We start from the raw sequence: 21,435 nt of genomic DNA on the forward strand, positions 1-21,435 counted from the left end.
GAGTTTCAGGAGGACTGTGCATTTAAGAGGTAGCACTACATTTAAACAAGGTTAAATGACAACAATTTCATTTCTGTATTACTCTTCCCTGCAAAACACTGTCAGAATTTGGGATGGAAATTTGATTTTATTGAAGTTTCTAGTAGAACCTATATTGACATGAGTGGGTGTCACTATTTCATCTTTTACATTGAAAGTGAAGGTAGTTTCAAAATCTTTCTTCGGGGAACAAAATTGTTTATTTAGTTACTTGTGATTATTTTCTTTATAACTTCTCATCTTACCTTTTTAGGAAGTTGTGCAAATGCTGGTTTTGACCAACTGCTATTTTTTTTAATGCAGATGCAAGAGACAGCAGTGTCTAAAATCTCACTTTAATATATTAAGTTGGCAATTTACCTATGTCCCACAAAAATCCAGTTGTGCGGAAAAAAAATAACCAGTTTGCTTTATACAATAAGTACATGTTTGTTGTGGTCTTTCACAAATTTTATTTTCTTGCTGCTTCTGCTGCATGTTTCATTGTTTCTTTCCAGTTTTTCTCCAGTTTCATCTCTAGTCATAGGCAATCTATAATTAAGGTGTTCCACAACCCACATCATGAGAAGCATAGAGTCATTATTTATCCACCCTAATGAATACAAGTCCTCTGACTTGTTGGCAAAATAATGCCATATAGCAGGAGATCACAGGCAGCAATACTGTAGGTGTGTATCCCACTTGAAGGACCCCGGTACCATGCACATAGAGGTTTCTGGCTGGAATCAAACGCCTTTTGCATTGCCTGTTTTTCAGAGTCCTTGCCTCTGATTCTCTTTTTACTACTTCACATCTTCCTGTTTTATTCCTATGAGGTTATTATGGGAGTGGATGTCATCTAGGCAATGAGTAAATTAGCAAAGGCTTTTCTGAAAGCAAAGACAATGTTATCTGTGAAACGTAGACCTCTGTGAGGGAGATATGGTTAAATATCATTAAATGTTCTGATGCATCTGCTGCTTTCTGCCTCTGGTATGAAACAAGTACTGAGAGCTAAGGGATATTATATAGCTAAAACATATGTTAATATGCTGGAAATATGGCATTTTTTACTACGAGGTTCCAAATGGTGTTTCCAAGGATTTATATGTTATTAACCTCAGAAGATGTAGAATGACCTATAGTGAGAGTGTTTGTTCTACCAACATTAACTCTTCTGCTGTTTCCATTCTTTATTTACTACTTTGTTTTTATTGTGTTTCTATTATGCTAGAGGTGATACCACCACTAATTTGTTTATTTATTTTTCAGTTATTAGAATTCCTTCAATTAGTTATTAGAATTCCTCCAACAGTCAAATATATCCTTACAAACTGAAAATTAGCATCAAGTTTTATGGCAGAAGAAAGCTTAATACTTGGATTGCTTTTCAAAGCTATTATATAAAATATTGCAATTAAGACTTTTAATGGTGTTGTATCACTGAATGGTTGACAGATGTAGAAAGTAAAATAATTATAATGTTCTTTCACACTTTCGATGCCTATAAAATTATGCATATGGCTGTTTTTGCTTTTAGTGTTGCATTTACACTAGTTATTTTGTTAAGGTTACTCATCATCCACTCTTCTGCCAGTACAGCACGTTAGCTAGCATGACTGTTAAGTCTGTTTACCATTGAGAAATATATCAAAGTTACTCTCCTCATTATATTTAATTAATTTGTTTTGTACCATATTCCAGGCAGATGCACAAGTACAATAATGATCTTGATTTTTCCTTGTGCACCACAGTTCTGGACATAGTAGGCTCAAGATAGAGAGCTGTGATTAAAACACATCAGTTGTAAACTGAGTTGTCACCAGTAATAGTGATGACATTACTATTGAAGAGAGCACAGCGATGCTGGATTAACCTACATGTGTTTACAGTAACGACTATAATGAAAATTTTGTTTTAATAGGAGGAGGTGATTTCCTTTGTTATTTCCACTTTCTATCCCTTTCAATTTCCCTTAATTGGAACTCCATTTTTATGTAATCTTAGTTGACACTATTTCTGATAGTATCTTCTGCTACCATCGGCTTATTTTCTAGATGGGAAGTGATGGAGTTTTGCGCCTCAGTAGTTCCGCTCTAAATAATGAATTCTTCGCATATGCAGCACAAGGGTGGAAACAACGATTGGCAGAAGGTAACTCTTTACTGGTTCTCAGATTTACCAAAGATTAATTATTTTTATGAAGAAGGCCTCTGTTTCTACATTTGAGAAATGGAAAGTGTAATACAGCAATAGTACAGAAAAAGAAAAATTGCTAATTCCATTTTGAATTTAGTGTGCATTTTTACAACTTGCTGTGACAGTTTATTCTGACAGTTAAAAGAAAAAAATGCTTTAATCACTGCTGGCTTTGGAAGCATAAATGCATGTGACTAAATCCCACCAACATACTTCTGAGATAGTGAAGCTATATGGCAAATGTCACACTCACTTTTGTTTTTCAAATGTATTTATAGGGGATTGTTGGATGACTGTAACAGAAATTGCTGTACATCATCTGTGTATCTGTAGTTTATAATTATCCATTAAACTAATCCTTGACAACTTTTGTTCAATATGTTAGTATTTGTTTTTTAGGAGAATTTACTCCAGAAATGCAGTTGCGCATCAGACAAGAGATCGAAAAGGAAAAGAAAACAGAACCTTGGAAAGAAAAATTCTTTGAAAGGTTTTATGGTGAAAAGTAAGTATTGAAGCAAATAAAAGCATTTTTTTCATTTTCTTTTAGGAGCAAATGAAAATATAATTCTCTGCTTCACATAGCACAGTCATATGGTGTAAAACTTAATAAAGTGGTTATTAAAGGCAGTCATTCCCTGATATAAGAAGTTGTGAGTAGAATTATAGCAGCATGTCTGTACTTGCATTGCAATTGCATTTTTAAAGGTTCGTAACTCATCTATAAAAATTCATTCCAAGGAAGGCTTAAGACACAAGGCCCACGCATGCAAGTATTTTTCTAATTATCTTTTAAAAGACAGCATTAAGGCAATTCTTCCCTCTTGCAAAATATAAATACAGCTTCTACAGGCCAGAAGACCAGGAGAAATGTTTCTGTGGATTGTTTATATTTATTTTATTTTATTTTTTTATAAGCAAGTCCTTTTTTTTTTAATTACATACTTCTTTTTTGTGTGTGTATGACTGATATGGCCCTTTATAGGATTATAATACGCAACAGAAGAAATATTGGCTAGAGTCATATGGATGACAATGACTAGTCTAACTTCAGAAGTGAGATGCAAGGAATAAATAAACACTCATAACTGGCTAAAGTGCATTAGATAGCATCATTCCACGTGCACAACAGGGAAGAGTCAGTGTGATTTGATTGATGCTTATACAGAGATGCCATTGTGGAGAAGTTGAATTTAGTCCTTAAATTCTCTCCTTTTAAAAATCAGAATTTGAAAGAGACTCACATTTTATTAAAAATCTGAAATCTTCATTTTAAAAATTGTTTTTAAAAGTTAATCCATCGATACTTTGAATTACATCTCTATTTTTAAAAATATTATTAAAATAATAATCTGTAATATTAATCATTATGAAGTATAAACTAATTTTTAAAGTTATTATTCTTTCATTTTCAGGTATTTTTGAATGAAATTTATGAATAACATAGTAGACAAAAATATGCCATCATCACATCAGATTTCTTGGTTTTGTTGCTATATGTTTTTTACTTATGATGTCTGAGGCACTGCAAAATCTGCATGTAAAGATTAAGGCATTAACTAAAGTGTTTCTGCAGTAACAATGCTACTTCTCACAATCCACTGCCTTGGGCTGTTGGGAAATGTGGTGAAAACAAAGCAGGAAAGAGACAGATACATTTTAATATTTTATTTTTCTCATCCTTGCTAGTTGTTTTCTTCCAGTGTGAATACTATTTCTGCACAACTTTAAATATAATGGAAATTCTAGGGTCTTGCTAACTCAGTCTTTCTTATTGTCAGGTGCTTCATTTCTTACTTAAAAGCTTTGAGACCTCAATTTAGTCCAGCCATTGATCCCTTTAGTACCAAAAAAATTTATTAGGTTTTTAGGTAAGGAACAAAAGAGCTTTTCATCATGCATGTCAAGATAAAAGTCAGTAACCACCTCTTTAACAAAGGAAAAGGCTATGTAAGGTGTTAGCAAAAGACCTTCCACAGCAAGCAGAAGTTTAGTAAGAGCTAAGCATGAGCACCTCACTCTAGCTGAAGCCTGTTGTGAAGTCACAAATGACTGTCATATGCAGAGAGAATGATACTCATAATTTTACAGAGCCAGCAGTCCTGCCATGCTAGCTGAATGCTGGACACTAATGGTTGGCAGATAATTACTCAGTCTGCAGTGATATGTGTCATTTGGGATGATAAGTTCCTGACATCAACGTTGTTACGCAAAATGTCGTATTGCACATCATTTCCATTTCTGACTAGTGTTGAATCTGGTCCCTCTTGCCCTTTCCCTAGCTTATGTCGTTTGACTTGCATTCTTCTTTCTGGCTAAAATATAGGCAGCTTCTACTGCTTTTCTGCTTACAATCACAGAATCACAGAATGCTTTGGGTCGGAAGGGACCTCAAAGACCATCCAGTTCCAACCCCCTGCCACGGGCAGGGACACCTCCCACCACACCAGGTTGCCCAAAGCCCCATCCAGCCTGGCCTTGAGCACCTCCAGGGATGGGGCATTCACAGCTTCTCTGGGCAGCCTGTGCAAGTGCCTCACCACCCTCTGAGTGAAGGATTTCCTCCTAACCTCTAATCTAAATCTCCCCTCTTTTAGTTTAAAGCCATTACCCCTTGTGCTATCACCACACTCCCTGACAAAGCTTTTCTGTAGGCCCCTTTTAAGGTACGGGAAGGCTGCTGTAAGGTCTCCCCAGGGCCTTCTTTTTCCAAAGCCAGCTTTTTCAGCCTGTCTTCATATGAGAGGTACTCCAGCCATCTGAAGTCCATGTGGCCCTCCTCTGGACTTGCTCTAACAGGTTCATGTCCTTCTTGCGCTGGGGGCCCCAGAACTGAACACAGCTCTCCAAGTGGGGTCTCAAGAAAGCAGCCAGAGGGGGAGAATCACATCCCTTGAACTGCTGGACGCATTGCTTTTGATGCAGCCCAACATACAGTTGGCATTCTGGGGTGTTTACCACATTGCCAGCTCACGCTGAGCTTCTTGTCAACCAACAGCTCCAGGTCCTTCTCCTCAGGGCTGCTCACTTGCTTGGCCTGTAGTATTTTTCCAATTATTTACTGTCTCTCTGGTAGCTTTTGCTATAGTTTCCACCTTGTATAAGTTCTCTTACCTTTTTTTTTTACATTGTTTTTTAAACTTGGTTTGCATATGATTGTGCTTCATCTATTTTCAGTTATGTTGATTCAGTGGAAGTAGCGGATTTTGAAAGCTTCCTGAGCTATTTCTCAGATACACTGTCTGCAAAATGGATCTCTTGCAGTCTAACTTACTCACTTGCCAGTCGATCTTGAATCTTACTCTGACTTCAGCTAATTTGATCTTTAAATATCCCATAACTAAGTTCAACTTACACCTTGTACCTAGAGAATGATCATTAATAGACACAAATTCTTTGTTACATGTTTTTACATGCTCTGTAGTTCATGGCATTCAGTGGCATTAGAGTGTTTCTTTCGTATAGGCTGTGTGCATTATGTCTTTTGTGTTTGTTCATCTCTCTGCTCAGGCTGTTTATCAGGGGACTGTCAGTTGTAGTTTACTTCCATCTGTTTATGTTCTCCTTCTGCTTTTTCATGGTTGTTCATTTTACCTCTCTAGCTTACTTTAAAAAACAGAAACTTCATTCTGCAGTCATTTATCCAGGATCAGCTGATGCATGTTGCCAGAAGTTCACATTTTTCCAACTGTTGCCTCTAGGATTATAAGGGCTACGTTCTATTGTCTCAATATTTTCTTTTCCCACCCTTGAGAGAGTTATGTGCCAGGATAGCCCTGCCAGCTCACTACATCAAAGGTTTAAGTTTGGGTAGACCTCCTCTGAATTTTATTGCTGATTTAATCCTTCATTAATTTTCTTTAATTTTCTCCAGTCCTTTTTACCACAGCACTAGAGTATCAGCATCCATATATCTTTGAGTAGCTGTTTGTGTTGCTTTTTTTTTTTTATTTGATAACTGACTGCCCTTACTTTATCAATTGAATCATGTCCTTATGAGCACTTTCACTGATGGCTGTTTACTGCTGTTCTCATATTTTTTGCTGGTTTGCAAACTTTGGATGTCTGTTTCTCTAAGGAGGAAGTCAGATCAGCTGTTCATCTTGCAATCTGGGATTGCCTTAAACATGCTGATCTTGAGCCTTCTTCTCTTGAAAGTATTTTCTTCTTCACTGCAGTATCTTCTTAAGATAGTAATTTCAAGTACTGCATAAAACTGATTAAGATTCAGTACATATTCTTCTGGCCTTAATCCAGAATTATCTTATTTTTTCTTAAATTTCTTCCTTTTTGATACATTACTTGAATGTGTGCATTTGTGTAGTGTTCTTGTGACATTTGTATTGACCTTTATCCTGTCCTTCATTCCTTTGCTTTTTTCATTCCATAAAGATAACTATCAGGCAGTATCTCCCATGATGTTAGACAGCTAGAGAAAATAGACCACAGGTTTAATTTTCAGTAATGTAGTGCGTTTTCCCCCCTTGTTTTCCTGAGATAAGTTTTCTTTGTTTGCACAAGTACTTTAGAGGAAGGTCTTTACTCACCTAAATGTACGTAAACTAACTTTCACTCACTTAAACTTAGTAATTTACTCATCTAAACTTAGACTCTATAAAGTCTGTATAGGAGAGACACATGTCTTCAGAAATGCATTCAAGGTGGGGATGCAAATAAGCTGTTCTGAATTGCTCTCTGGAGGATCGTCCCTCAACACGTTGATGGCATAGGGAGACTTTGTGCATATTAAGTCACTACCGGTAGGCAATATTAATAATTACCATGAGATTACTTTTTTGGGTACCGATTCAAGGCTGTGTGTTTTGTTTTTGTTTTTATACCTATCACTGTAAATAAGCATCTAATGCATCTATTTTTAAAATGCACAATCACGGATTTCCTCTTTTTACATATTTATTCTGTACTTTCATATACACAGGCCTTTGTGATCTCTGTACCCTCTGGCTGCACATTGGCATGGTATCCTGCTTCCATAATTTCTAAATATCTTTCATGCTCGCTTATTGCCGTATAATTCTTCAGTTACTTTGTTTTCTGATCCAAATGAGAACAGAGATCAAACTCTTCTGTTGATTAGATTAGAAGATCGTTAATACAGTGATTTTTTTTTAAGGCCTCCCACCACATTTTTTTGTATTTTGTACTATCTTGGAATTGCTAAGGCACAAAGTCTGCTTGGAATATTTTACTGAAGGTGCTGAAGACCTGTTCTGCTGTCCATAGCATGAAATGAGGATATCAGAGAGCAAACATTTTTAAAAATAACCACTTTTTTCAGCCATTGTTTTTTTATTTTTATTTATTTATTTGAAATAATAAAAATGTATTTAAACTAATATTTTCAGGACCAAATGCAAGAAAGTATTCAGAAAGCAGTTATACATTGGAATCATTTCTTTGCACTTCATCCCTGAAAAAGAACGTATAGATTATAAATGTCTCCTTTTATCTCCTTAAGAATGTTAAACTTCTTTTTGATTATAGTGAAACTACATGAATAATATATACATAGATAAGTTTATTTAGAAGTAGTTTTTATCCCAAATGAAGTATTTAGTTTGCTGACAGAATGGAGTGAAAACACAAAAGCTGTCAGTTGAGATATTAATAACTAACTCTGTACTGGTAAAATGAGGCTGAAGCAGAGTGATTTTGATTTTCACAATAAATATGAAATTACTATTGAATTACAAAACTGAAATGACTCTTTTGCTTTATTGGTTTCAGATGCAGCTTTTTCATTTAAGTGTAAGCCATAGTGCTGACTGTATTGACCGTAGATGTAGGTGTGGGAGATAAAAATGAATTTCCTTTAGAACCTTTAGTGACTTAAGACACAATTGTCCATATACTCTGCAATGTTGGCACTGTTAGTATTGCAGTGTTGTGCAGATATTAAAAAGTAAAAGCAGAAATTTAAGTATGAGAGCTGTGAATCTGTATAACTTGCTTGTTTGCTTCATTGAAGTGTTAAATAGTTATATAATGAGGAATAGCTTATTTATTTAAAACATTTAAGTTCCTTAGTACTGTTAAGGTAAGCAGGGTAGTATGTTTTCCAAAATATATAAAGCCATATATACAACCATATACATCAGTCAGCCACCACTTAAACAAACAACAACACCAAAAAAAACCACCACAACTAGATAGTATATCCTTTTTGTAAATGGAAAATGTGGATGACAAAGGTGATCCTATTCCTTTAGCATGTCTGTGATGAGAAAGCCTTTTTAATTTGCGTCTTTCTATTTAGATTGGGAATGTCAAGAGGAGAATCTATGAAACTGACGGCAGTGCAGAACAGCGATGAAGATGAAAGCAATTCTTTGTGTGGATCTTCTGGCACACCTGGTCCTTCTAAGCAAGCAACCACTGAAGACCATGAGCAGAAAGGAACTAAAATTTCACCATTACCAGAGAAAGAGTATTGTCCACCTCTTTGTAATACGGAACAGGTTCCTGTCAAGGATCTAATGGCAGACTCGGAGGATATACTGATACCTGAAGAATCAATCATTCAGGAGGAGATTGCAGAAGAGGTTGAGACAAGTATTTGTGAATGCCAGGAGGAGAACCATAAAACAGAGCAAGAGTTTTCTGAAGAGTCAGTAAGTCCAGCTGGCACAAATGAAGAAACAGAGGCAGTGCAGCTTGCAGACAGCACTGAGTCCTGTGTCATGATGAATGATGTAACTGATACTGTATCTCACGTTGAAATTAAAGTGGAGTTGAAGTCAGAATGCCCTCAGGAGGACATGTCAGTTGTGATAGATCAGCTGGAGGATTGTGTATCACCAGCACGATCAGCTTCATCCACAAACTCTGTCAGTGATACAGCAGAGAAGGATTCTGAGTCTGCAAAAGAGCTAATTGCTCCAGAAATGCAAAATGCTGGTCTGGAAGGCTCCTTGTTCACTGGTGGGGGCATTGCAGTGGATATGGAGCTTCAAAGTGACCCCGAGGAACAATCATCTGAGAATGCTTGTGTTTCTGAGACTTCCTTTTCCTCTGGAAGTCCAGAAGGACCATGTGTTTGTATTGCGTCTCCTGGAGGAGACACTCAGTCAACTTCAGAGGAACCCTGTACTCCAGCATCTCTTGAAACAGCTTGTTCATCTGAAGTGTCCAGTACTGAAAACATTGAAGGTGATATTCAGCAAAAGGCCACTGATGAAAACTTGCATACACCTTTAATGTCAGAAATCTCTCCAATGTCCACCTCACCTGTAACCTCAGAAGTATCTCTGATGTCTAATTTACCTTTAACATCAGAGGCATCACCAGCTTCAAATTTACCTTTAACATCAGAAACATCTCCAATGTCTGATTTACCTTTAACATCTGAAACATCTTCAGTATCTTCTGTTCTTCTGACTTCCGAAACATCTGTTGCAAATAGTTTGCCTCTTCCATCAGAAACATCTCCAGTTTCTAATTCCCCAACCAATGAAAGACTCATTTTGCAACAAAGAAAATCACCATGTCTGTTGGAAGACTCCCTTCCCCCTTTGAAAGAAGAAAGCTCCACCATTCCTAAGGTGGTTCAAGAAGAGAATTTTGTTGTTCAGCCAAAGCAACTTCAGAGTGCACCTGAAAATTTGAAAGTTGGTCCACTAACAATTGTACCTGATACTTCAGTATTGGAAGAGCCCCAAAGCAAAAACCTCAGTCATCAGCCATGTAAGTCACATTCCGAAATGGAGAAATCCTACATTGCTTCCATCCCAGACCACTCCTCTCCAGAGGTGATCACGATTAAAAATCACAGTATTCAGCAACGAGGTGACAAGAAAGGTACGCTCTTGCCATCAGAGGTAGCTGTCTTACCAGAAGGATCAGTGGGCAAAAGTATCGAGCTGCTTCCATCAAAGACACATGAAAAAGTATATACCTCATCTCTAGAGAAATCTTCGTTCTCCGAAGTGTGCAGAAGTAAATCTCACAAGCTAACAGGCAGCAGCCAAAGCCGACTGGAGAGTTCACATTCTTCCAAGTCATTAGAACCCACAAAATCACCTGAAGTGAGGAATGAAAGCAGAGACCCAGAGATCCCAAAGAGGAAAACAGCAGAACAGCACGGTTTTGGAATCTGCAAAGAGAAGAGAGCTAGAATAGATGATGATCAGCCTAATCGTAATGCTTCATCAACAAGTCCTTCTGAGAAAGATCAGCCACTCAGAGAAGAACCCCGAGTTCCACCTCTTAAGGTAAAGTAATTCAAAAATAGCCGGCTCGGAAACTAAAAGTTTATCTCCTTCCTGACTGCATGCAGACACAATGCACGTTGTTTTTTTGTGTAGATGCGGGGGGCCTTAGTAGTGACCTTTTTACTTTACTATTCCTACCGTTCCAAATTACTTCTGATGTAAATACCTGTTCAGCCAGGGTCTTAGCTACAAAACAGCTTTTGTGTGAGGGAAAGCTTTCTGGGATCTATGGCTTAATCTAATTCAAGAGCTTCCGTTGTTTACATGGTGCTACTTGTCTTTCTTTCTAATTGCCCAATTGTATTGCCTGCTTGTTCTACCACGGATGACTTCTTCAGCAAGCACGAATCACAAATGTTACCGTACCCATTACTGAGAAATAAAAACATAAAAATACATAAAATAAAATAAAATAATAATAATAATAATAATAATAATAATATATTAAAAAACAGTGCCTTAATCCAGCCAGAGAACTTAGAGTCACAATAGGTGGAATTCCTTTTGCAAGCCCAGGGCTTGGGATAGGCTGAATTATGATTCCACTACAGAATTAATTAGAAGCAGCGACCTGGCCATCAGGAGGAAGTATCTGATATGTATAAATAGCTACTGATGGCAAAGCAAAAGATAAAAAAGATACAGCAGCTAAGCAAACTGTTAATATGTATCATTCTTTTGTGTAAGAAGAAAGTATATTCTAGTTGAAAATGTTTGTTTGTTTGTTTGTTTGTTTTTTAAACAGGGGGATCTACAGATTTAGTCACATAGTCGCAGTGTTTTGACCCTTTTAATTTTCTACATTATGTCATCAGCCAAGTTTTAGATCCAATTTGCTGAACTTAAGCCACTGACTCGGCAATACTAGTTCTTGATTATTCAGAAATGTCCTTTTCTGCATTTATTTTTAACTGCTGCAATCACAGAAAATTGTTAATGTGGCCAGGAGGGCAAATAGGCTAACTGTTTTAATCATTATTGCAGCAGCTTATTTCAACTAGTTTATTTTTATGATCAGTGATGCAATTGAGATGGTCTATTTTGAAATTAGTGATATTATTTCATATTTGGACAGTCTTTGTCTAGCCTAATGAATTCTAACCATTTTCTAAACACAAAGGAAAGTGGATCACTAGGGAAGAAAAAAAGTTCTGACTATAATAAGAAAAACAATCAAATACTTTTAGCAGTTCTGGTGATACAAAGTGGAAAATGAAAAAAAATGCTACTGAAACAGCAAGCAGGATGCTTTGAAGTAATTGTGAGCAAATATGTTAATATAAATTTTAATTGAACTGTTAAACAGCGGAAGAGGAAATATGATGATGCAAGACATTAGTTAAAAATAATGACTTACGTAATGTGACATCTGAAAAAAAGTGATAACCAAATTGGTCTTCTGATGGGTGCTTAGTGGCATGAATAAAATGAAATGAATCTCATTCCAGTTTCCTTGGAAGAGGCTTTCATAAAGCCTCACAGTATTAGGCATGAGCATAAAATTGAACTGCTAGTAAGAGTGAAGTATTCCAGCCCTCCACATGAGCCCATCAGTTCGTCTGTGTGAAGAGACACTGCCCTGGTCTGTGCCATAAAAATGGTTATATGTTACAAAACCGTCTTTAAATCAATTTTCACTGATCTTTTAAGGAAAATCAGATACTATCAGTCTTGCACAGTCATATCAAACAAATCTCCCTTAAGCCTCCAGCCAGTGAATGAGGATACTGAAATATGTCAGTCATTTCCAAAAACAATTTTGGACAAACATTTCTAGGATTTTATTTTTTAATGCAACAAATATTTAGCTTTTGGGTTATCTCTCCAATAACCCCCTATGCTGTGTTATTAAAAGAGAAAAAAGAGCCCCAGTTCTCCTAAATCATTGTGCTGTAAGGCTCTCAGTTCCTGTCATACCATATGACTACTTTAGTTACAAAAACTACCTAGCTTTCTTCTCAGATCCTTTTGGAAGAGAAGTGATAGCAGTAACCACCAAGTCCTACACTAAGTGTAGGAGGTATCCCAGGGATGTACTTAAGTGGGTCTCTTAAAACTGTGAGTGAGGAAGGGAAAGGTGTATCCTTGATGATTCACTTGTTTTATACCGCTACTTTAAACTGCTCTGTTGTGTAACATGAAAAGCAGGCTCACTGGTGATACTGCTGCATCCTATCCAAAGGCAAGATTTGTCACCTGATATATAAGGAAAGACTGGCAGTTCCTAATGGCTTAGTCATTGGAGAACAAGGAGTAAAGGCACTACATGACTGTTGCTTTTTCACACATTTGCTCCAAATGCTCAGTAGTGGCCACTTTCCCCAGTATCAGTGCACCACGCTTGTTGATATTCTCAGTTAGATACACTGCAGATAAAACAGGTCTGACAAATTGTGTCAGATAAGCATCATGTTGTCATCCAGTTCAATTTTTCTTCCTGTCAAAAGGATCAGTGTGAGTAGGCTTATACAGGTGTCAGATATTCATGCTGGAAGATGATAAAATACTGCAGTGTAAATATCATTACTTTTTAGCATTTTTCTGTCCAGCTGCACTGAGTGGTAATTTCCTTCATTACATTGCTCTGACCCTTTTAAGAGACAGATGGTGACTGTAGAAAATTGATGATCTCATTCAAATTATTGTACTTTCTTTTCTTCCTTTAGATTCAGCTTTCAAAAATTGGACCACCTTTTATTATCAAGAGCCAACCTGTTTCAAAACCAGAACCTCGAGTTTCCCCAAGTACGTCAGTCAGCAGTGGAAGAAACACTGGGGCTAGAACTCTTGCGGATATCAAAGCAAGAGCTCAGCAAGCAAGAGCCCAAAGAGAAGCTGCAGCTGCAGCAGCCGTGGCAGCAGCTGCAAGCATAGTCTCTGGAGCAATGGGGACCCCATGCGAAGGTGGGAAGACGAGAACACTGGCACACATCAAGGAGCAAACAAAGGCCAAGCTATTTGCAAAGCATCAAGCCAGAGCTCATTTACTCCAGACTAATAAAGAATCAAAGTCACAGTTCAACTCAAAGGAAAGTACCTCATCTCTAGAGATACCAGCTTCTACTGATACAAAAATTGAAGGTTCTACTGGTGTCATTATAGTTAATCCTAACTGCAGGTCCCCTAGCAACAAGTCTGCTCATCACCGTGAGACTACCGCTTTATTGCAGCAGTCACTTAACACAGCTACATTACCAGAAACTGCTACTGAGATACCCGTTCACAGTTCTGATGAGAATATACCTATGCCACAGTTGTGTGAGAAAATTATTTCATCTACCTCTACTGAAAGTAACAGTGTGCCAGTGCTTTATAATAAAAATTCAGTCTCTGTGTCTGTTTGCAGCACTGCTATGTCTGGAGCAATTAAAGAACTTTCTTTTGCAAGTTCTGTTGATAAATCCTCTGTTTTAATGTCTGTTGACAGTGCAAACACAGCAGTTTCAGCTTGTAATATAAATATGCTGAAATCCATCCAGGGGGCTGATACTCCATGCATAGCCGTTGGACCAAAATGTATTGATAACAGTAACGTACCAGTTTCCATAGACAGTACGGTCTTATCAAATTCCATCGATGACAAAAGGTTGCCAATACCAAGTAGCAATGCGAACAATGCAGTCTCCAGTCATTATGCCACTGTGCCAGCTTCATCTATTGCAAATAACTTGCCAAATCATCTCCCTGGTAGTTCTGTACTGATTCCACCAGTGGGGACTACCAGCCGATTTTCTTCTGATAAGATAGCCATAACTGGGTGTAACGAGCAAAGCACTGTCTCCATCCACACTACCGCTAGGTCAGCTTTAAGTTGCAGTGAGGCTGTTGCAGTAGCAGATACTGTTGCGAGGCCACCCATTTCAATGTTTACTGGTAACATGGTGACGATAAGCTCCTATGATAATGCTACTAAATTAAACGCTGATCTCTTAGACAAAAGCTCTGGAGCACGAAGCCGAATGGATCTCTCGGGTAAATCTCAGCCGGTGAGCTATACGCAAACTGCCATGAATAGGTCTATACCTTGCAAAGTCATTGTTGACCACACTACAAATCTGAATTCCAGTCTGTCACTTTCTTCTTCTATTGAAAATGCAGAGAACAGCACTGACCTGCAGAGCAGACCTGTACGGACAGAAGCTGCCTTACAAAGTATAACCTGTCCTCAGGTGTCTGTAATAAGCAGGCCTGAAGTAGTTTCCAATGAAAGCCTTGAGCACACTTCCAGCTTTATCACCATTACAAAGCAAGACAGCAAGAACTTGCAGGCAGGTTGTTCAAGTCTTCGAGAAGTGCCTCTTGCTCCCCAGGATAAATTAATTGAGGTGGTTACTCCCAGCCAAGGTTTTGCTGAGCAGTTAAGAGGTCCTTCGGCATTTAAAAATGAAGCAGATGCTGCCTGTGCCAGTCAGTATAACACTAACAATAGAATTTGTTGGCATGATGAAGAGGCAATGAGCACAGACCAGCCAGTGGTCAGCCATCTTAATGCCAGTAAGCATAAGGAATACGCAGAGCAAAACTGCTTAAAAAGTGTCAAAACCGAACCTTCCAGTTACACGCAGATGTCAGAACTGCAGTCCAGGAGTCTTTTGACGAGCCTTGCTATTCCTGTTAAATCAGAAACCACCGAGTCTGACAAGTGCTTCAGGATGGACACGGAGGACTTCCCAGGCCCTGAAATGGCGGCCCAGCCTGCAGAAATGGCCCCGAGCGCACAGCCGACGCAGACCGTCAAGGCGCCCATGGCGGATTCCATGGAAGACTCCCTCTCTCTTACCACAGAGACCCTAAAAAGAGTCACAAGTGCTGGGGGCTCAAGCTGTCGCCTCTCATCAGTGGAGGCCAACAATCCTTTAGTGACACAATTACTGCAAGGCAATCTGCCTTTAGAGAAAGTGCTGCCGCAGCCCAGATCAGGAGCCAAACTAGAAATTAATAGGCTTCCCTTGCCTTTGCAAACTACCTCAGTATGTAAAACAGCAGTGTCCGAGAGAAATATTGTTGAGCATCCTTCCAACTCTCCTAACCCAGATGGTAAAGGATTTACAGCAGGCAGCATAGCCCCGCTACAAATCAGAAAGCGTGAAAACCATCCGAAAAAGAGGATGGCCAGGACTGTAGGGGAACACGCTCAAATTAAATGTGAGCCTGGGAAGGTGTCAATGGACACAGATGTTAAAGTGGCTCCTTGTGTAATTAGTTCCAGCATGAACCAGCTAGGGCATGGTCAGCCATTTAAACAAGAGTGGCTGAACAAACACGCCATTCAGAGCCGCATCGCTCACAGCCCGGAGATCAAGCAGCAGAAGAGGCCATTGCCTTCATGCAGTTTCCAGCAGAGCTTATTTCACATTGATAAAAACGGCAGCTTTCACGCAGAAGCTAGTACCTCACACAGACAGCATTTTTACCAAATGTCCATGGCTGCAAGAGGCCCGATTCCTACGGCAGCTTTGTTGCAAACTACTTCAAAAGGCCCACCTGGCTGCAACGCGTTTGCTTTTAGCAGACACCTGGAACAGAAGGGCTTGGGAGATGTGAATATTTCTACAGCAGCTCACCAGCTGAGGCTAGGAAGTGTGTTTTCCCCCAGTATTCAAATTAAGGAAGGTGATGACATTGCCAGTGCCTCTCAGACTCTCCAGAGTAAAACATTAGTGCACCCTCCCCCTCCGCCCCCACCCCTGCCCCCTCCTCCCCCTCCTCACCCAAATGCAGACGTCCCCTCTGATCAAAAACAACCGACAGTTACTATGGAAACCACTAAAAGACTTAGTTGGCCTCAGCCAGCAAGCATCTGTAGCAATATAAAATCTGAACCCATTTCTTTTGAGGAAGGTTTAAGCAGCAGCTGCGAACTGGGCATGAAGCAAGCTTCCTATGATCAGAACGAAGTGAAAGAACAGTTAAAAGCATTTGCATTGAAAAATGCAGATTTCTCTTCCTATTTACTCTCTGAGCCACAGAAGCCTTTTACCCAACTTGCTGCTCAGAAAATACAGACGCAGCACCCGCAGCAGCAGCAGCAGCAGCAGCAGCAGCAGCAGCAGCAGCAGCAGCTCTGTGGAAGTTACCCAACAATACACTTCGGTAGCACAAGCTTCAAAAGGGCAGCATCTGCAATTGAGAAATCGATTGGGATTTTAGGAAGTGGCTCGAACGCTGCCGCGGGCCTGTCTAACCAGAGCGCGCAGATGCCGGTTCAGAAATTTGCTGACAGTAGCAATGCCGATGAACTGGAACTGAAATGCTCCTGCCGGCTGAAAGCCATGATTGTGTGCAAAGGCTGCGGAGCCTTCTGTCATGATGACTGCATAGGGCCTTCCAAACTGTGTGTAGCTTGCTTGGTTGTACGGTAGAGACTGAGTCAAAGATGCAGTATCCCTTGTCAGCGTGGGCGAGCAGGACGGAGGGATTGGAATGGTGTAGGCCAATGACGGTTTGCAATTAGTTGACTGGGTTTTTATTTTTATTTTTTCCCCCCTCATGGTGCTTTCAGAATTTAGTTATTCCGGCACGAGTGCCACTCCCAGGAAAGAAGAGGAAACCTCTAGGACTAGTTTAAAAAAACTGTCAGTATCTTCACTGAAGCTTCTGTGAGTTCTCATGTTGTGTTTAAGAAAAAGAGACAAAAAGGCATTAATGCATGTCGTTCCTAGCTTGTATTTATTTGCACGAAGTGCGGCACATTTTTTCCCCACTTTTTGATAGTTGGTAGAACCTGCTGATTAAAGATCAGTGGAAGAATAACACGAAGTGGAGTAGCTATGCAGAATGAATAGCACGCTGAATACCAACCACCTGTCTTAAGCAGTGTGGTGGAAAGGTGTGGGCCATCAACCATGGTAGCTTCTCAGTTGCTTTGCAGTTTTTCTGCTGATAGAATTGTTTCCTTCAATTGACTTCCATTATTAGGGCTAAAATAAGTCCGTCCCTTCACATAGTGATAAAGGAGGAATTTGCATCACTAGAGGAGTTTCCTCAGTTGCCTGCCAGGGATTATGGAACTGAAATCTTGCTTATCATCTCTTCTCATTGATTCCTTGAGAAAGATTTGTACCTGTGATGGGTTAGTGGGACCAGCACTGGAATCACATTGCCTTCAGTAGAGTCTGGAAAAAGTAACTTCTCTGCTGGGGCTTAGAAACCTCTTTCCTGTTTCCTACTCAAATATTCTTTATTTGTATTTGTCTCGCTAATCTGTCCACTTGGTTTGTCAGTCCCAAATATATATATGGGGTCAGACATACGTAATAGATTCTGGATGTTTTAGCCTCTCTGTGGCCTAAAATTGGGGTGTTCTTATGATGAATGAATAAGGAAAGATTCTAATCGTGTACTGAGTGAATATTAGATTACCAGTCATTTTTCCTATTATATGAGTTAGTCGAAATAACGTCTCAGAGTTTTGTCATTTAAAGTCATTCTTAAAACTACTTACAGCACTACTTTATTTTTATATATATATATATTTTTTTTTTCCTGAAAGGAATTCAGACCCCTTACTCTACTTTTTAGAAATTTGAAGCAAAAAGGCTTTTTTTTTTTTTTTTTTTTTTTAAAGGGATACTGCATCTTTAAAGTAATCTTCGGTATTTATCCAGTACTGTATTTACATTTAGGAGTATAGCTGCGTTCCAGATGTGTTAGCCACCATAACAGCAGAGAAAAAAAAAAAAAAAAAAAAAAAGAAATGGGGCCCTATTCACCTATAAGGAAAATATTATAAAGGGTTAAAGCACATGCAGTTGCTGGGGTTATGAAAATACCTTGGGTTTTTTCACTCCCACTTCAAGAAAACAAAATGTGGAGTGCAAGTCGTCCGTCTGCCAATATGTGGTTGGGTCTGCCCAAATGTGAGCATCAGAGAGAAATGTTATTTTTACCATTACAGTAGAACCTCACTAACCTAACCATCTTACAGTCTGCTCAAGAAAACTGGTTTTCTTTCCACTATTCTCAGAGAGCAAATGTATCAGCTATAATAATGTTTGGGTTTCAGCATTATTTTAAGTATGTAATGCTGCATTTACTGCAGCATTCCAAAACATTAATGTGAATGAATTTAGAAAGTCAATAAATTTAGGAAACCAGTATACCACATTTTACACCATACTTTTTTTTTTATATGATCTTGGTTTGTGTACTTACTGGTCTCTACTTACAGCTGTAAATGGTCTCCCTGATACTGGTATTAGTGAGGTTCTACTGAATAGAGGAACCACATTTATTTTCTTGTGGGACCATTTTCACAAACATGATAAATGCCATTTATTGTCTTAAAAGTGAGCTGGAATATCTACAACATACATTCCTGTCATAGGAAGCTCTATGGTGCACCTTGATGTTCTCTTTTATTGTAATTAGCAACATATCAATATTATTTTTGACACTGTGTGATAAAAAGGCCATTTATAATTACACTAACAAATTTGTTGCTGATACAATAATATATTTTTTCTATACAAAAGTGCTCCTTAATATGAAATGTGATTTTAAAAAAAAATGGCTTCTCAGCACTTTCACGTCTTCTGGTAGGAAGATATGCTAGCCAAGCAAAAACCTAAAAGTAACCATATGAAAATTAACATTCACTGCTATGCCAGCTCCTGTGAAAAAAAAAATAAAAAAATAGTGACTGGAAAATACTCATGAATAAGCATGAGTGTAGTCAGTTGATGCATATCAAATTCGTATTTGAGGAGCCTTTGTATCGGAATTGTATTGCATTGTATTTATACTTGATATAGGTAGAATACTTCTATTTAAAATGAAGAGAGCAACCAGTCTTAGACTTCTAATAACCTGTGTTTATATAAGCCTGCTGGGAATTCTTATTTCTAGCTCAGGTTTTCATGTCCACAGCACATAAGTCAGTATTTTTTTGTACTTGCATCTCAAACTATTTCTTGTATTGACTGACATAATACAGAAATAAATTCCGGCCACAGAAAAAAAAAAAAAATTACTTTGTTCAAACAATAAGAGTGTGACTAATGTAGTAGGTAATTCATTCATGTCATACTGTCATTTTTGTATCAGGATTGCAACTTGCATGTGTGAGGTCATGATAAAATGTTATTTAAAGTGGCATTAGACTGAATGGTGCTATGTTATATTACACCACTGACCAAACACTTCCATAGTGCAGTTCCACTCATCTCATTCGTGAGTCACTGGAGTTGCACCAGGAATAAATTTGACCAATTAGTTAGCTACAGTCATGAAGTATTGTTACAGATAATAGTTTTTAGGTTATTGAAATATTGAAAAGCAACTGTGGTGATATAGGAGCCTGACTGAATCCTAGTAGGACTGAAAATCTTACCTGGATTTTTATGTCACACAAATGCTTGGGGAAAAGTGACCCCATGGTTTCGAAGAAGAACACAGTCACCTTTCAAAATAAATTTTGAATGACTCCTTTTTTTTTTGTTTGTTTAATTGTCCAGGCTTCAGGCCCAATGTCATTCTGTTTTCTAATGACCATGCAGTTTGCACCATTGGGTGTTAACAGTTTATGCACTGAAAAGTGGTGAAAGAATTGCTTAAGAACACAATGCTCTGTGTTTATGTGTGCGTGCGTATGTGTCCCGATGCAGCATGTATAAATTACCTTTTTTTTAAAAAAAAAAAAAAAAAAACTCCAAAATTGTTCCCCCACTACTACCCCTGGAGCAGCACTTTTGGGTGAGAGGGAGAAATGCTCCTTTTTTCTTTCCTCCCTCTGTATTTTTTTTTTAATTGCATACCTGTGAGATATGCAGATAACATTAGGGCATTTGCAGTGTGTGTGTTTGTGTGTTCCTGTTCTGAACTAATTTTCCAAACAGAAATTCCCTTTGAAATAATATAAAAATAAAAAATAAAAAAAAAGGAAGAAAAAAAAAAAAAAAGAAATGGTGAACTGGATGCTCCCTGTTTGCATTTTATTTACCTGCTGAGGTCTAGTAACCGAAATAATGTTTAAAAGACAAAAATCAAGGTTGAGCCATAAAGGTATATTCTCTGTACTATAGACTTTCTTCTTGAGGGTGGTGCATGTTGTCAGGGTAAGCTACAGAACGTGCAGATGGTTTTTCAGGGCCCTGAAATTCCTTGCCCAGTTTTTCAGCTGGTGCATATGGTGCTTTATAATGCAATTTCTGAAGTAAAATTACCTTATGCTGCACCCCCTTCCCCTTATAAACACACGCACAATTTCAGAATAGTTATTGTAGCCTCTGGTTGAGCAGTTTCTCCAAGGTGTGGTGAAGTACCAGGATAAACACTCCAGACAAGCTGAGAAATGTCACCGACAGAGATCATTTTAGCTGACACACGGGAAGGGCCCAGCTCCAAACACTGAATGACTTCCACAGCCTCCTGGCAGCAGCACAGCCGGCCATCTTCTGGGGATCTGCAGGACATGAGAGGGGGGAGACCAACAAAATATTCAGTGGCTTTACCATGGACCTGTGTAGCTAAATGTTTCTGAATCTATGAAATCCTGTTGGCTTCAGTCATCATGCTTTGTCACTGTAAAACCAACAACAACAACAACAAAAAAGCATTTTTTTAGTCTAATTTAAGGAGCTGCTTCTTTTATAGCACATAATATTTCGCTTTGTACTATATTTGATAGTTAAAGAATAATTTAGTCCGTAGAATAACTTTGTTGTATTTGTACTGTTCATGAATGTTACAAGGAAAGTGCTTTACTTTGTTGCCATAATTCTCTTGTACTGCTGTAAAATATTTTTTCTGCTTTACGGAAATTTAACACAATTCACGTTTTCAGTACAGGGTTTTTTGTGTGTATGTATTTTTATTTTTTTTTTTTTTGTCAGTATTCTGAATGTTTACATCTGTTCGACATTAGCCATTCTATGCCTTTATAGGGCAGTATTACTCCTGCAGTATAACAGCAATGTGAAATCCACTCATACTAAACGTGCATGAGAAATACAGGATTTTGGGGGAGATCCCTAACGTGCATAGATAC

General features: G+C 38.4%; 1 protein-coding gene across 7 annotated transcripts in view; it reads left to right on the forward strand.

Annotated features, from left to right (window-relative positions):
• The window catches only part of ASXL3 (ASXL transcriptional regulator 3), a 128,897-nt gene extending 108,551 nt beyond the window's left edge, over positions 1-20,346 (forward strand). For all 7 annotated transcript variants that reach the window (XM_035316560.1, XM_035316559.1, XM_035316558.1 and 4 more), the window contains 4 exons: positions 2,076-2,172; positions 2,617-2,722; positions 8,495-10,448; positions 13,115-20,346. In XM_035316560.1, coding sequence (XP_035172451.1) covers positions 2,076-2,172; positions 2,617-2,722; positions 8,495-10,448; positions 13,115-16,810 — 5,853 coding nt within the window. In that variant the 3' untranslated portion in view covers positions 16,811-20,346. The remainder of the gene's footprint in view (positions 1-2,075; positions 2,173-2,616; positions 2,723-8,494; positions 10,449-13,114) is intronic.
• The last annotated feature ends 1,089 nt before the right edge of the window (positions 20,347-21,435 follow it).

Source organism: Oxyura jamaicensis, chromosome 2 (assembly GCF_011077185.1).
Source record: "Oxyura jamaicensis isolate SHBP4307 breed ruddy duck chromosome 2, BPBGC_Ojam_1.0, whole genome shotgun sequence".
In the NCBI taxonomy this organism is placed as follows: domain Eukaryota; kingdom Metazoa; phylum Chordata; class Aves; order Anseriformes; family Anatidae; genus Oxyura; species Oxyura jamaicensis.